This window comes from Wyeomyia smithii, chromosome 2 (genome assembly GCF_029784165.1).
Source record: "Wyeomyia smithii strain HCP4-BCI-WySm-NY-G18 chromosome 2, ASM2978416v1, whole genome shotgun sequence".
NCBI lineage: Eukaryota > Metazoa > Arthropoda > Insecta > Diptera > Culicidae > Wyeomyia > Wyeomyia smithii.
This window is the reverse complement of record NC_073695.1, coordinates 5,226,856-5,243,668: the sequence shown is the minus strand read 5'-3', so window position 1 is coordinate 5,243,668 and position 16,813 is coordinate 5,226,856. Positions and strand designations below refer to the sequence as shown.

At 35.3% G+C, this 16,813-nt stretch overlaps 3 protein-coding genes across 17 annotated transcripts in view; 1 reads left to right on the top strand and 2 right to left on the bottom strand.

Annotated features, from left to right (window-relative positions):
* The first annotated feature begins 16 nt into the window (after positions 1–16).
* On the top strand, positions 17–1,110 carry LOC129721628 (nuclear envelope phosphatase-regulatory subunit 1 homolog). Its single transcript, XM_055674389.1, has 4 exons — positions 17–280; positions 336–407; positions 472–606; positions 676–1,110. Exons 1-4 carry the CDS (start codon positions 253–255, stop codon positions 840–842), a joined length of 402 nt encoding a protein of 133 aa, XP_055530364.1. The 5' UTR covers positions 17–252; the 3' UTR covers positions 843–1,110.
* Positions 1,111–1,390: 280 nt separating this feature from the next.
* Positions 1,391–2,118, bottom strand: LOC129721630 (transcription elongation factor SPT4). Its single transcript, XM_055674391.1, has 4 exons — positions 1,909–2,118; positions 1,747–1,853; positions 1,635–1,690; positions 1,391–1,563 (listed from the first exon to the last, which is right to left on the bottom strand). The coding sequence occupies exons 1-4, from the start codon at positions 1,975–1,977 to the stop codon at positions 1,445–1,447; spliced, it is 351 nt and encodes a 116-aa protein (XP_055530366.1). The 5' UTR covers positions 1,978–2,118; the 3' UTR covers positions 1,391–1,444.
* Positions 2,119–10,711: 8,593 nt separating this feature from the next.
* The window catches only part of LOC129725310 (calcium-binding protein E63-1), a 213,899-nt gene continuing 207,797 nt past the window's right edge, over positions 10,712–16,813 (bottom strand). For all 15 annotated transcript variants that reach the window (XM_055680936.1, XM_055680937.1, XM_055680938.1 and 12 more), the window contains one exon: positions 10,712–15,895. Coding sequence is in view for 1 of the 15 variants with exons in the window: in XM_055680935.1 (XP_055536910.1) it covers positions 15,873–15,895 (23 nt within the window). In the remaining 14 variants the exon portion in view is untranslated. The remainder of the gene's footprint in view (positions 15,896–16,813) is intronic.

Genomic DNA, 16,813 nt, shown 5'->3' with positions numbered 1-16,813 from the left:
GGAAAACTGAGCCGTGTTTTGTGGATAACACCTGCAGAGCATTAAAATTTATGCTGTAGCATAAAAGTCAGTCAACTGGTTTGGAGGTTCATTTCGTCGCGAATAGAACATTTACTCAAACAACAGCGATTACGGATCTTTTAGATTTTTATTGTATATAATCAATTTTAATTAATAAATAGTTGAACATGTAAAGCTATTAGAACGTTTGCTAATAGCAGATTGTGATAAAAATTGTTCAAATTGAAAAAAATGTCATTAGAACCATCGGCTTGTGAAGGTAAGCAAAACCATTCAAGCCGCAAGCCAGCAGGATTTCATCTATTTTTTTCCAGATTTAAAAGCTTTCGAGCGGCGCTTGACAGAGGTTATTGCAGCGCTTCAACCAGCAACTTTACGATGGAGGAGTAAGCCACTAATGTTAGGATCCAGTAATGCAACACCTCTAATTGAAAATAAACCTAATTTCAGTACTGTTATGCACCATGTCCTTGATCACTTTCGTAGGAGCATTCTACTGGCTAACAGATCCACGAACCTCAATCGTCCCGCTGATGGACTCACTGTGGAACCATCCAGTATTCACCTTCTCAACTGCAATTTTATGTAAGCCTTCTAATCTGTTCTATCGTAAATTCAACATTAATAGGGTGATTTTGTGTGTTTTGGGGTTAGTGCTTTTATTTGTCTTCGGCATCCACAAGCTGGTGATAGCACCGCAAATAATAACCTCGCGGACCCGCAGCGTTCTGGCCGAGTTCAACATGTCCTGCGACGAGACGGGGAAGCTAATCCTGAGACCCCGTCCGACCAATAACTCCCGGTATATGGATATGAGCTAGGAGAAGTGCTTCCATACTTTCGTTTGCACCCTGGTTTACCGAAAGCACTTTGTGTGGTCTAACTTAAATCCCTTCGATCAAACCGTCTTATTTTCTACATATTTTTGTAGATTCATAAAAGATTTGAAATATATTAGTACACATTGGGGCGAAGGGAGTAAATTTGAAAACGATTTAAGCTGATCTGATGCAATGTCGACGATGATTCACTAGAATCGAATATAAAATTGGAATATTGCAAACGGCAGAATTAGATTGTAAATAATAACTTTTGTTCGCAACTTTTCGAACTAACAAAAAGGAAGGCCTATTTTTCTGTGTCATTGAACTTTAGTTGGTGTTTAGTGTTGCATGAGAGTGTTTAATGCTTTCAATAGTACAAACTACACTTGATTTGATTATTTAGAAGCAAATTTTTGTCTTAGTTCAGATGGCTTTTGGATTGTTCCGAATTTTCAAATTTAGGGGGATGAACAAAGGTACTTTTGCTCTAGTACCAAGTTTTAGGGTTTGAAGGAATTGTGTCAAAATAAATCATTAGAAAACTATTATGAATATTTCATTTTTGTCATTTTATTGTATAAAAGATTTGCCTTAATTAATTAACGCTGACTGGTATCCCGCGGCCTATACGGTATACCCCTATTTTTCATCTCACGAATGATTCCATTCGGCAGACGTCCAGACACTGAAATAGCGTAGATTCCTTTCGTAAACCGATCTAGACGAAGGGGATAAGAAAGAAACAATATGAATTGCAATGAAATTATTTCTTAGTACGATGACACTTACTGATGCGTTGCCATTTACAGACCCAACTGTCCTCGGGGCTCATTACAGCTATCAATCTAGAATATTTGGATTTTGTTAAACAATATTAAATTACTGAACGAGTTTTACATACCCATCAAAATTGTTACTCGTACAATCATACACCTGATCCTTGTTATTCTTCATTCGAAGGAAATCTTCACAGTTTTCGCAACCATCGTATTCAAACTGATCGAAAGTCTGTGAATGAACAAATTTGGTTGATATAGGTTCCGCTGAACAAAACAAAGCTTACCTTCACTAGTGAACAAACCAAGCAGGCTCGCAAACCACGCAGATCTTTTGGAATCGACTCGAACGACATTTTGAGAGTTAAAGTTAAAATACGTATGTTACTATTTTCTTGATTTAGAGGATGTTAACTTCGTAAACTAACTGCTTTATTGTTAAAGGGTTTATCTGGCTTCGGCTGCTTCAGTTTTCAGGTCATCCTTCGAGAGATGTCAAAACAATCTGTCTGCAATGTCAAAATATTAGAGATGTCACCAGCAGTGCTGCTAGGTATAATTTCCAATATTTTCTTTGCAGTTCAACAGGTCCAACAAGGGACTGCACGGAGAAAAACATCCATTAAGAGCATTTCCATATGACTATCAGGGTTGAATGAAATCGTTGGCTGCTACACGAAGTGATATTTTTTTTTATTATTTATTGCTATGAAACTGAAAACACGAGTAGTCATGTAATGACTTTTATTTTTTGCAATGTTGCAAGTTCTTTGAAATTCTACAATGGCTGAATATTTCTATATCTGAATCCAGTTTGGGCCACCAGCCACTAGACTAAAGGTGAATTCACATAGGAAAACCAAATTCCAAAAATTGCGAGATTCCTGTAATCGTAGGATACCATCTGTCCTGATTCAGCAGGACATGTCCTGATTTCAAAGTTCTATTTGGGCGTCCTGATTTATTTTTTATTTATTAGCATTTGCCCTTAGTTTTTTAAGATATTTAATTTTGCTGTGTGGTAATGAGCAGAATTTTTGAAAATTGCTCAATAAGTGTTTTCGATTCCAGGTCGCAACGCTCACTGCGATCGAATTCTTTCCATTGGTTGAATCTCAGTAGAGTAATATGAAGAATTTTCACGCTTTGGCCGTTACCTTTAAGCATCTGGCATTTGTTAAGTTTAAGTTGAAACAGTTTACGAGTGTTGAATTTATTAGTATCTACTAATGCGTAACAATTTAAAGTGGTTTGATGAAAGTGTCTCGTCAGAGATACACTCAGTTTTTTACAAGGTGTTTTTCTACTTGGCTTTTCGAATCAACGTTTATTTTCACGCGGATTTTTAAATCGAAGGATTTCTTAACTAACGCGTCTTTCCACGAGGTACAAACCAACGCGTAAAATAACTAAAAAAAACTTATTTACTTAATGTACAGTGAGTAAAGAGTTTTATATTATGGGTATTCATGTCGAGCACGTATACAAATACCCAGTCGTGAAGATACTCACCTCCATTGACGAGTAATGGAAGATACATACGGCTGGGTATTTGTATACGAGCTCGATGTGAAGACCCCTATTGTATTTCAAAGGGTAAATCACATATTACGCGTATATTTGCTCATACATCGAAGAATAGAATGGCTAAGTCAAATTTGTGCCGAGAAAATGTGTCCTGATTTCTAACTTCGACCAGATGGTATCCCTATGTAATCCTTAAAAATCTGTCCACGTGGTATGTGGATGGCCCCTAAACACGTGTAAAGTTGCTTTTGTTTCTTTCAACCTGTAAATCATCGCATCTCGTTGCTTCCACTTTTATCACTTTTTCACCATTTTTGGTCGATTATATTTAGCGCCTTCTTCCGAATTCTGATCACGAATGAGAAAATTTATTCAGAAACAAGTTTAAAACATATCATGAGTGTTCAACTGAATTTTTGTCCAGCTGCTAAAAACATAGCATTGCAAACAAAACAGCTATTTGTAAATATTTTCCCCAACTAGTGGCACTAACACATTCGTACGTAAAAAGGTCTATGGTTACACATCATTGGGTAAAGTACAGTAAAGGAATAAAATGGTATATAATAATTATGCTTTTGATTACACTAACTATAATAATTCGATTTTTATTCTGAAGTGTTGGAAATTTGCATTAAAACGGTATATCCATTTCAAACTTCCTCCCCAGGTGCGGAGAGAAGCTTTCAGGCTTTTTTTTCTAATAAATTATTTAACAGAAAAATATTATACAAGCAAACAATATTGAGGGGAGCTAGACATGAGAATTGATTTTGCGTGCTGACCTTACTGAGCTCCGTTTTCAATCGCCGTATTACTGAGAAGCTTCTCTCCGCCCCTTGAGAAGATGTTTAAAATGGATACATATTGCGGTAACCTGTAGCGTCTCAGCGGAAGTCAAACCTCTTCCGGTTTGCCGTTTATACGTTCACATTCCGAAATCTCAGACCATGAGAAAAATTGCTCATAATTTGAAGTGACCAGACGTCCCTTGTTTCGCGGAACAGTCCCGCGTTTGAACAAATTGTCCCGCTCAGAAATACGTCCCGCGAAATATCCTACGTTCATCAAAAGTGCCCTGCACGCTTTTGAAATGTCCCGCGGTTTATAACAAAATAAAACTAACGGAAGCTACATACTTTTCACTTGGATAACGTTCCTCTCTGACAAGCATAATTTAACTCATCATCGTGTCTCTTTACGTCTACAACCGCCAAATAAAAGGTGTGTATGGTACGGTAACCAGCGGTATTCGGCAGCTCCGAATGTTTTTATTGTACAGTCAGGTTTTTTACGCGGTTGGTTTCTTCAAAAACTCAAAAATGGTACAGGATATCGACTTCGTTTCAATCACGTTTTCCGTTTTAGGACAAAGATTTCAAAACTAAATCACAAATTTTAGTTTAAATACTGAAAATTTGTAATATTGCATTTTGGTCTTTAGACTGACCATATTCAATCAAAGTTCGCACGTTTTGGGACGGTTTCCTACGTTTTTTTAAAAAAAATTTAGCCTTTTTTTTCGCGGTTCTATACGAATTTGAAACGTATCCCCGCGTAAAGAATACGTGAGACTGTGTTTACTTTACTTCAATATTGATATTTACTTCAATATTGATGCGTTTGAAATGGAACAACATTACAATGTTGGTACTATTAATTTAGATAAATGTTACGTTACACTTTGATAACCTTGAAATGTGCATAATTAATAACAATCGCAACGTAACAATTACATTACCAAAAGGATATTTCGTTACATTACAAGTAAAGCATTTTTGTTACATTGCATGTACGTTAAATACTGTTACATAACAATGTTACCATTTTTTTAGTAACAGTTATGTTGTAATTAGATAACTTTGTAACGTAACAGTGTTACTTCAGTGTTACAGAACAGCAACATTGTGTTACATTCAATTACGGATTTTTTTATTTTTCAAACTTCCAGAGTAGGGTCCCTCCTTAACAAATGTATGGTTTGGATTGTTTCATTAACGAGTCTTGAAATCTACTATTGCTTTCCCGAGAAACTTTTCATTAAATAAACTCTGGAAGTCTACTATACGAGAATAGTACAATACTTTGCCCGTTTTGTGCCGTACTGGAGTACAAAATATATGGCCATGTGATCTGGAACCTCCGCATGGTTAAGAAAATTCCACATCTATCGACCCATTTCAACAGAGCTATATCCCCGTACTTTTCACATGCTAAGCGAGCGCTTTACTTTGAACTACAACCGCCATAAGGTTAGAAAAGGTTTTTTACTACTGTATTAAATGTTGCTAGCTTAACATGAATGAGAATAACAGCGAATAAAAATAATAAACATGCAGTGACGCTTCATATTAGTTTTTTTTTTGCAATTGCAGTGCTATAAGCTTCTAATTCGTATATAAAAAAATACGATATCAATGAACGAACAGAAAGAAATTGCTGTTGAAATCTGGCGCTCGAGATCTTTTGAAAATACGATTAATCTTCGATCACTTGTTTTTTTTGCCTTGAAAAAGGCATAGTTTGCTGTTCGAAATCTGTAGGGGAATAAAGGCGCTCTGACAACACGCACTGTGGAAGCTGTTTCCATATTCAGTAAATTAGACGACCGCGACAGAATTTGATTGTTAGGATCCAGCAAAGATTACTTGCTTTTGTTGTCAAATACTACAAGGTATACAGCCCTAGGGTTGTATGAAATGGTGACGTGGGACTAAACACTGTAATTAGGGGATTTTTTGTTACAAAATATACAGAGTCTGCAGACAGAATCAATGTGTTTATTTTCAGCCTCCCCTGGAAATTGATTTTTGGAATATATTCAACAACACTCGAAGAAATATCATTTATATTTGGCGATATTATGCCTTTAGTTTTTTTTTGTGCAAAAAAATATGTATTTAACAAGGCACAAGCATATCGTGCTTGTTGAAGAAGCACCAAGAATTTCTCATAATGCGTCAAAGTCAGAATTATCTCTATATCCTCAAAAACCAAATCCAATAATGCTTACGTTATCATAATGAATGGTTTTGTCTTATTTAACTCTAACTAAATCAAATCTATAGTATGGATATTACTTTCAAAATAATATGGAAGCCCTTACAAAGGTTCATCAATTGGAAAACATAAGAAAATATTTTGAACAAAATTCCTAACAAGTTCCAGCAAAAAATCGTAGAAATCCACAATTACATTTTTATTTTTTGCTTGACAATTTTTTCATTTGCCTGCAACTACATTCGCTGTATTACGAAGACAGGAAATATACGTTTATTATGGTAAAGCTTAGAATAATAATATATCATCTAACAATTTTGAAATATAAAAAGAGATTCTGTACGAATCTTACTAAATAAACTAAAAAATCACAAGCATTCGCAGGTTCTTACTCTTCTATAAATGTATATATTTAGGAATTTACTCTTTCGATACTATCCGGTCACGATTATTTAGTGAATATCGAAGATAAAATAAAAAAATATCCGTTGCAAAAATTTACAATTCTTGTTGAGTAATTCATGGCAATCATATTTATGAAATAAACTTTCAATAACCATCAACAGCAGCATTGTAGTTTTTCCTCAATTGCATACGAATAGAAATGTACGAACAAAAGTGTACCACTAAAATACGAATAGTACTGCTGCAGTACGAATAGAAGAGTACCAATGTAATCTTAGACGACGAGAGACCTGCGGTTCTATACTCCACTGGTACTGTTGCTTTTACTGGCATGTTTTCTTTCAAGACATCAGTTTTTATTAGGTTCTACAGTACCTAACACGCAGGTTTAGAGATTGTTCAAGGATGGGTATTGTTTCAAACTTTTAGGAAAACTTTTACCTTCGAGACATCATATTAGTCTAAGCTCATGGAAGCAAAAATAAATTGACCTATTGGGACGGGGAGACTCTGTCAATTCTTATTTCGAAATTGATACAGGAAATATCACAGGGAACGGATGGTGTCCATTCACGTCGTCTGTGCTAGGAATGCTCGCATGTAATTGGTTCATTATTCGCGTAAATTTGTTATTGAAATTATTATCAATTTTACCGCTTAGCAATGAAATTAGAGTGATAATTAACACATTACAAAATTGTTATACATTTTATCTATCCAACAACATATTGGTTATTGTTATCCATCATGTGGTTATGCTGTTATTAGCGTTTGAAATCTGACGCAACATTTGCCCGTTTCATTTCCAATTTTACAGAATGCATCCCAGTATAGTAAACAAAGACGTGTCCCACGTCAAAAATTATTAACTCTCAATTGCTATTCAATGTGCCTTGAAAAAGGCATTGTGCTGTTCAAAATTAGATTTGCTTCATGCTGCCCTAACAGTGGGGGAATAATGGCAGTCTGACGACACACGCTGAAAAGAACCGCGCTGCTACTGAGACATGTGACCAACCACCGGGCAAGTAATTTGTTTAATCGTAAATCAAAGCAACCCGCTGCTACTGCTGCAATTCGCTCCTGCTACTGTCAACGTTACGGACGGTCCGTCCAGTTCACCTTCCGACTAAAAAATGTAACTGATTTTGCCAGGAACACTCTTTTATAGCCGAAGGTTGCTACGAAATAGGCCACGCCTTTCTGTTCAGTTTTCTAATTCTCTAATATTCTTTAGACGAATTACTCCACAATTCGCAATCGATTTTTGTATCCAGCGAATGAACACCGATTTTAACACGTATCGTGTTGCGGTTTGTATAGGGATACCATCGAGCCAAAGTCAGAAATCAGGACACCTTTTCTCGGCACAAATTTGATTTTAGCTGTTTCATCGCGGTAAAAAATATTATAACACCTTTTAATGTGATTTGCATTTCAAAAAACACTAAAATACTTTTCTACTTGTCAGAATAATAAAAATAAGTTGGAGTCCGCAAATCACGATTTAACTCAAGAACGGATCAGCGGAGCAGAGAATTTGTGATGGTTTCTGGGACCTACGAAAGTAATTTTGGTGATGTAAAACCACTCCCTTCTCTGAAAGGGAAGGCTCCTATACAAATGAAACACGAATTTCTGCATAACTTAAGAACTAAACAAGTAAATGGAAAATTCGGAAATGAAATTCGGAAATTTTCAGAAGCAAAAGATATTTTCTGGTTGTTTGATATGCTTTCCTCCTCTGGAAGAAAGTTCTTATACAAATGAGACCCAAGTTCCTGCCTTACTCTAAGTCAAATAAAAATCAAGTAAATGGAACCAAATTTGAAATAGGAAGGTTTTGGGGAACAAGACTTGTTTCAAAATGGTTAGATACCGCTTCCTCTTCAAAAAAGAAGGCACAATTAAAGGTGTGGATGTTCTCATTCCGATAAAACCAATCAATTCAAATGATTTCCCTGTTGAGTTTGAACGTATCCAATATCAGATTCGCATCCATTTGCAGACTATAAACAAATCGCAAGGTTAATCTTCGTAAGTATGTGCAATCAAATAGAACTTCCCTTGGTTTCAATGTTCAAAATTAATTAGATAAAGAAAAAATAATAGGCGGGACGAAGTTTACTCAAATAGTTTAACATATTTCTCAGACGATCCTAATGCAAGCTTTGAATTATTAGGCAGATATCCAGGACACGTTAATTGTTTGTAAATTAAACTTGACAATTGCAGATATATAACGGTTACAATGCTTAGATGATTTCTCGTTCAACCAAAAACAAATCGTTCTTAGTGACCGTTGTATCCTGGAATCGAAAAGAGTTACTGATTTTCAGAAATTCGGCATATTTTTGCTATACTACAAAATCGAATATCTTAAGAAAATCAGGACAAATGTTAGAATATTAAAAATAAATCAGGACGTCCAAATAGGATCTCAAAATCAGGACATGTCCTACTAAATCAGGACGGATGGTATACCTAGGTTTGTAACATCAAGCGATTTCGTTTGCTCGCAGTAAATTCTGTTCATGCTGATTAATTGAATCGGCTTCAATTCATTCCTGTAAAGTCGAATTAATCACCTTTGTTGAGGCGTTCTAACAGAACAGGGCAGTTTGTTGCTCAAAATCGTTTATGCTGATAACAGCCTTTGTGCTGCCCCAACAGTGGGAGGATTAGATAAATAAATAAAAAAAATTTTTGACCGCGACAGAATTTGATTGCTAGGATCCAGCACAGAATGATTAAGTTGTTGCCAAAAATGTTCAACCTTCAATTACTTGATTATTTGCCTTGATAAAGGCATTTTACTGTTCAAACTCTGTAAAAGATGTTTTCGCATTCAGTGAATAAGACGACCGCGAGAGATTGTGTTTTCTTGGATTCAGCACAGAATGTGTTGTTGCCAAGATAAAGCAAAACTTTATTGCGGGCAGATGGCCGAAGCCCTTAACTGGCAACTCGAGACGTTTGTGATTTGTGTACTGGCGCAACCCGCTACTGCTACTTCCGCAATTCGCTACACTACAGCTAACTAGTTATACTATTCTGTCGACCTTTTTAGGGAAAGGCAGCGAGCGACCAATCAGAGGACGTAATTTTCGTTTCAACAAGGCTTGACAATTTTCAATAGTACAATGATTCGCATAACCAATCAGCACTTTTCTACATTTGGGTGGATGCGTGTATAATTTACCAAACAATTGCTGCAAGAATGAAGGAAATCGTTTGAAAACAAACCGATTTATAAGCATTTGAAAAGGGACAATTTTCGTCCCCTTTTCGTTAATAGTTTTCCTATTTACATCCCTATGTGGTAGGCTAAAGAAAAACGTAGTTCTACGTCAAAAGCTGTGTGAAGAAGAAGCGTCCTTACCTTACCTTACCTTACCGACAGCCTTCTTGCAAAGAAAAGCAAACTCGACAATAAAGCGGCTGTGCACTGAAGGATGTGTGTATCACATACCGAACCGGCTGTCTATTTTGCCAATACCACTACTGTCATAGAGGGACGCTTTCGGATTTCATAAAAAACTGTCATCGCTTAGTACATTTTCCCCTGCGCCCAGCATAACAATCAGAACCGACTCACACGTTCTCGACTTGGCAAGTCTGCTGCTACCGATACCGATACGTTGTTGGTACCTGTTACTGCTAATGCTACCGCTATTACTACTAATTTGGGACCGTCCTTCCCACCATCCAGTAGTGGAATGATTGGTTAAGTAGGCTCTTGTATAGCCCAAATAGTGCATTAGCTACAAATTGTTCTAACTATCCAGAAAGAAGATTTTTGGAATGCTTTGGCAGTCAATTATTCGAAGTGAACAATGCAGAGCCATATTAAGTTTAAAACTGGTAAAAAATGGAAAGTTTTTATTCCCCATAAAATCGCCAAAGACAGAATAGACCTTTCGTTTTGAACTAGTATTATTTTACTAATACATACTAATACTGGTTGCAAATAACCACGCTTGAAGAGAACACAAGATTTCTTTCTACCCCGAACTTTCCTTCAAGTTGTAGGTCGACTTTTAGTTTTATTTCATTTGTTTTTCCAATGAAGCTTGTTAATGATGATGATGAAAAATAGTTGACAGTCGTCTATTAGTTGAAAAATATGGGACAATTTCGGTACCAGTGAAACAATAGTAACGATTAAAATACCACTATTTATTTCATTCTATAACTCTTCCTTTTAGTATGCTGCTTTTGTTGTTTGTTGTTGATGCTTTCCAAATGTTTTTGTTTGTTTGTTAATTTGTTCACCACACTCTTGGTATGCCTGTAGTATAAGGCCTTTGATTTTTGCTCCTAAATATCGTGTTAAAACCTCCTTTTTGCTGCTGTGTCTATATTGCGGCTATTGTTCGATTTTTTTTCGTATCAATGAGAATATTGGAACATTTTTCGCTTCTCTTAACATGAAATAATCTGCTTCTTTTTTGATTATTAAAATTCTTCCATTAGTAACACAATGACTGATGCTTTGCTGTAGATTACTTGCTTTATATAAAAAACAGTAGCAATAATCTTGAATAATCACTTACTATGTAGTCACATGTTTGCTTTTTTTTTGTGTGTGTGGTTCTTATTCCGTTCATATCATACTCATAAAGAAGATCAAAAAGAACAAAATTTGTCAACTTATCCGGCGAAAACGCTGCACTAATAAAATGTAACAATATTTTTTATTTTGTCCTGTTTAACTTTGCTGCTTTCAGCGTGTCGGGTTGACTAATAAAAAGGCCACGATATTGTTTTAGTTTTTTCTCTATTCTCCAGTTTACTTACTGTTGCTCGTTTTTGCTCTGCAAGTTCTTCCTGTTTACTTTTTTTCTTTCTATCCAAGGACGACTAGATTTTTTTGGATCAGTTTCTGCATACGTGAAAATTCGTCGTACTAAAGAAAGTGATGCTATAACCACTAGGATAGAAGCATTTTCACTTCATCTAGTTGCCATAGAATATTTTATCTAGCACGAAGGAGCGACAGTCGGGTTTGGAGGTTGTATCAGAAAAACGGGATTTTTTGTATGGGTCACCATCTGTTAAAACCAAGCTTAATGAAAAAAGTAAAACTTAAATAGAAATCAAGCTTTTGGTAGGAAACTAGGAGACTGTGACAACAATATGCGGTTTGTTTGGAAGCGAACATCATTTCAGCTCTGATTATGCCTTCCCTTATATCTTACATTCACGTAATTCTCGCGAATTCATTTTACTGTTTTATTTCTATGTATTCATGCAAATGTAAATATGGTAATCACTTAACAGTGTTTATTATCTAGCGTTAATTTATCTTTTTTTTTCTTCAGAACCGCATGACTAGATTCTATGCTCTAGAAAACAGATGCATTTCTGTTTGCCTCGGTATTTGGATAGACATCAAATAGAAGCGGGTAACGTAATACACGTTAAATATGATCTGCATGAAAATGCTTCCAAAAATACAAGCACATTTAATGTCTTTCTTTTGGATTATATTGAGTACGGATGTAGGTTGTATTTTTCTGCAACACAACATGTTCTGGGATCTATAATAAAACAACAAGAAATAGCATGATAAAGTGTGACTGCTATCAAATCATTGTTCACTATCAATTAAAAAATGTTTGCGATATACCATCCATCTTTGAGTTGGGATACAGCAAAGAAGTTACGTTTTGCCATTCTGAAAACACATTCCATATTGCTTCGGAGGGGGAAGTTTTATCACTTTCGTGAGAGTTTTGAAAAGGATGTCTAGAGGATAATACAAACTTGTAGAGTATTTTTTTTACTTTACTTAGATTTTCTGTGAATGGGAGTAAACTAACTCCTGTAAAATACAACGTTTATCCATTAACACTGTTATCCAGTTTTCCATTTTGACATTTTATTGAAGTGAAGCCATTATCAGTCGCAGTAACAAAAAGTAACGTAACATAGCAACAACAAGAAACAATGAAAGTTTTGTTTTGATACAAAACGTTCTCTGTTTACCGAAGTTTCTATGTTACGTGCTCTGTTACTGCGATTGATAAAAACTTACACGCTCGTCAATAATAACTCTAAAATGAGTAACATTTGACGCATTTTCGTAAAAAGTGGAACAACTCTTAAATTTAGTAACTCCACAAATACTCAAAATTGAGTAACACTAGGCGTCTCTCAAATGAGTCATTATTATTCAAAATTTGAGTACGACATTACTGATTTTTTGGGTACAGTTCAGTTTCATTACTGGCTAGAAATCCGCCACGGCCAATAAACGACACCACATGTTCATCAATAATTACCTTTTAATAAAAGTAAACAGTTATAATGCCTTCTGAGGCGCACACAATTAAAAAACATATGTTACAAACTAAAGCACATCGTAATCATCTTTCAAAATGGACGTCGTTATATGCGACGTTACTCAGAAAGAAGTTATATGAAGGGAACCCAAAAAGTGAGTCAAAGTTACTCAAAATCAAAAAGGACTTCTACTCATTTTTTGACGTCTACGAACATCGTTCTAAACTGAGTCAGAGTTGCTCAGTTCATGAGTTATTATTTACGAGCGTGTAGCATCCATGGAACGTCAAAACAGAACTGGATGGGTTTGTGAATTGGAACGTTTTACAAACGTGATTCAAGCGTTTATTTTAGGGAACCTATATATTAGAGAAATGACAAGACACTCACCGTTAAGGCAACTGTCAACATCAAAACGGATAACGGCAATGCAAAATTGTACAGTTCGCCCGTTTTGATGTTGACAGTTGCCGTAACGGTGAGTGTCTCGGCGTCTCTCTGGTGTATAGGCTGACTAGTTTATTTGTTCAGCTCACGCAGTTTGCTTCGACAGTTATTTCGAATACATTTTTGGTGATATAACAATCCCTCTAAAACTGCAATTTGCCTACCTTCGGTCTGCGTGATTCTAATTTTTTTCCTGTTATCGCAAATGTACATTCTATAATAACAATAATAATCTCACATTAAAACGTTATATTCTCTGCTATTACGTGTAAAAATCAGTCAATTTAATAAGTTTTCTTTTCTTTCTGTATTATTGTTTTGAAACCCAATTCTACCGTATCCGTGTAAGTGTCGTTTTGATTGAGCGCCTGTATTCTTCAATGATCCGAAGAATAGACCATTAGTTTCTATTTGTCGTTTTTTCCTCCTTCTTGCTGTTCCCCGGAAAACAACAAGCGTGTATAAAATAAGCGTTCCATTTGCTGAAAGTGTTTTGCAACATTCACTATAACTTTGCTCTGCACTAATTTATACGATTCAATAACGAGTATGTAACATTATGGTTATATTATTAGTATATTGACATAGCTCTCTTTGTTGTCTATTTTTTTGCAAATTTACTCATATATGGACCAAACGTCAATTACTGTTGATCTGTACTTTGTCTTTTTTTTATTTATTGACAGTAGCAGTACTTGGTGCACTTACTTTTTGTTCGATTTGAACTTTGGTTGGTATTTAAGTTTATATGATTTTTTTTTTGAATAAGGGTTAGGACTGGTAAAATACATATATTTAACATGTTTGTGTTGGTACACACTTGCTTTATTATCAGCGAGGTTATGTTTAAGCTACACTTTTAATTGAGGATTGATTTCATGAGTGAAAAATATTCCATCTCGCACATTGCTAGAGCTCCAACATGGGCGTGTATTTTTGTTACTGCGTGGATCAAGAGTCAAGAGTGAAATTTTAGAGAAATATAACTTAAAATTACTATGTAATTGTTTGTGAAAATATATAAGAAGCGTGTCGAATGTGAGTCGTTTATTATCGGACGTACAGAACTGTTGCCAACGCAACAGAAGCAAAACAGTCAGTGCTAGTAAATCGCTTACTATGGTGTTTTTCGTTGCATTTTGCATTGCAAATCTTCAAGTGACGTGTTTTATACCTACGTGGCTATGAACTGAAAGTTTCTTGGACTGAACTCCGTATTTCGTTACCATAAATAATTTTGAAGGTCATACTATTAACACTGCAAATTTAACAAATCCCATGATTTTTAACGAAACTTGTCCTTGTTATTTTTCATATTTTTGGGAAAGTGACCCTTCTAAAACAAACTTGATATTCTTTATGATACAAATCAACAGTACTTTACCCAAACGCAGATTTGTATAATGTCTGTTAGTCTGTGATAATACAAATTGCAACTTTGAAAGCAGTGTTCCCAATTAAAGTGTACCTTCACGAGGAGCCAAATTATCCAAAAAGCATTTCTTTGTATTTAAACAGTGCAATCGATCGCCAATTTATTGTGTATGTGTGGGTGTGTGTTTTTTCTCCATCTCCTGTTAGAAACTGTGCATGTAAGACTTACATATTAGTTTGCAATGTTTTTTTGAATTGTTCTATGATATTATCCTTTAGTAGCAGTAAACGTATATGCTTTTCCCACATTTGCTTTGCTTCGGTCTTAATTGAGTTTTCAAACTTAAAACATATCGGAACCTACCTAGTAGTAGTAGTTCATTCACTTAAATAGATCAGGCCACGTGCGTACAGGAGGCCGTTGATGATGCGACAAAGGCCACGCCTATTAGAACACGTGAGTTAGTCGTACGAAGCTTTGTCAATCAAAACAGTTAGGGGAAGATGTTGGGAATATTTTTTTTGTACAAATTTTCCATTAAACATAACCTCAAACATTATACATATTTTTTAAACGTCCGTGATTATTACTATATAGGTATGTTGGACTTTATATTATATGTTTACGTTTAGTAGGGATATTTATAACGCATCCACCTGCATTAACTCTTTTTTTCAGTGGTATTAACAACAACAATCAAACAAACAAAACGGGTAAAATAAATTATTGAAAATTAACAATGTTAAGCTAACTATCCTAAAGTTTTGTTTAGCTAGTCATTCAGCACTGAACTGTTATTAATTGTGTGCAAATAAAGGGATACGTGTGAATTCGACGCACACCACACGGCTTCTGGTTTAAGTCTAATAACATTTCCTCCTTACTTTGCTATGAGCCTGACACTTGTCTCATACATACTCTAGGCTTCTGTCCTAAAATCTGTCTCAATAACACCTATCAGATGCTCGAAAAGTCAACAAAACAAAGTCCTGCATTTCTTAATGAGTAACACTGTAAGCCTAAGGCTATTGCATAAAAAAAACCATACGAGTACATCTTTTCTAATGACGAGTTTCGATATACCCTTGCACACTTCCGGCTGCCAGTTGTCTTCACTAGGAGGCCTTTTCTCCAGCTCCAGTGCTGCTGTCGGCTCACCTTATTCGCACGTTCATTCTGCTCGAACGGAAGATCTTCTGGAGGCTCTTATTACAACAGCAATCGGGCAAATTCTGGAACATAGATAAAAAAAAGAAATAAACAGTAGGTAGGGGAAACCGAAAGTTTTCAGAAAAAATATGTAATCCTAATGCAGCAATCTACAGCACGCACTCCAGCTGCAGCCAGCACACACGAAACAGCCTCTAATTTTGGCGCAAATCCATTTTATCATTCCATCGTACGGAGCATGGTAACTAGAGTTTTTTTAATTTGCTTATTTCCAGAGCTCAAAAAATTATTGTCTCGATTTTATTTGATTGGAAAGTCATTTGACTGATATGTTCTTGAATTTTAACTTGACATTTAATCATCCTATTTTTTTTTTCCAGTTGGGTACATTTTCCACTGCGATTCGATGTACCCACCTCTTTTTGTTTCAAAAATAATTCAATTAGAGTAATCGCTCCATTATTCATCTCAACAGCTTGGTGCACCTATATTCATTTTATTTCTCTCATTTGTCCAATTTACGGTCAAATTTCTACAAAATTTTAAGAGTAAATCAATTTGCTTTTGGATTTTCTCAAGTGGCTGAAAGTTTTACGTTGAAAATATGATAAAATTCGACGATAAACTGATCAAAAAGGCGTGATGAGATGAATATAGGAGCGGTTACCCTATGTCCTAAAATCTGGCGAGGTATTTTTTGTTTTTTTTTTTAATCTCTGATATTTGATTTTTTAACTCTAAAACTTTGCTTTTTGCATCATTTCCAACCAATTTCATCAGTATCAATTTCCAAAAATTTCCCCAGAACAAAATACACTGAAAAAATAATGAAATTCAAAACACGTTATCTTTTCTTCCAAAAATAGATTGAATTTTTAGCAACATTTCCTTTGATGTCATTTTGATAGGATGAGTAGACTTAAAATTGTTATAAAAAAGTAGAAAAATAAAAAAAATTAAAAGTTGCTCTTACGGAAAAG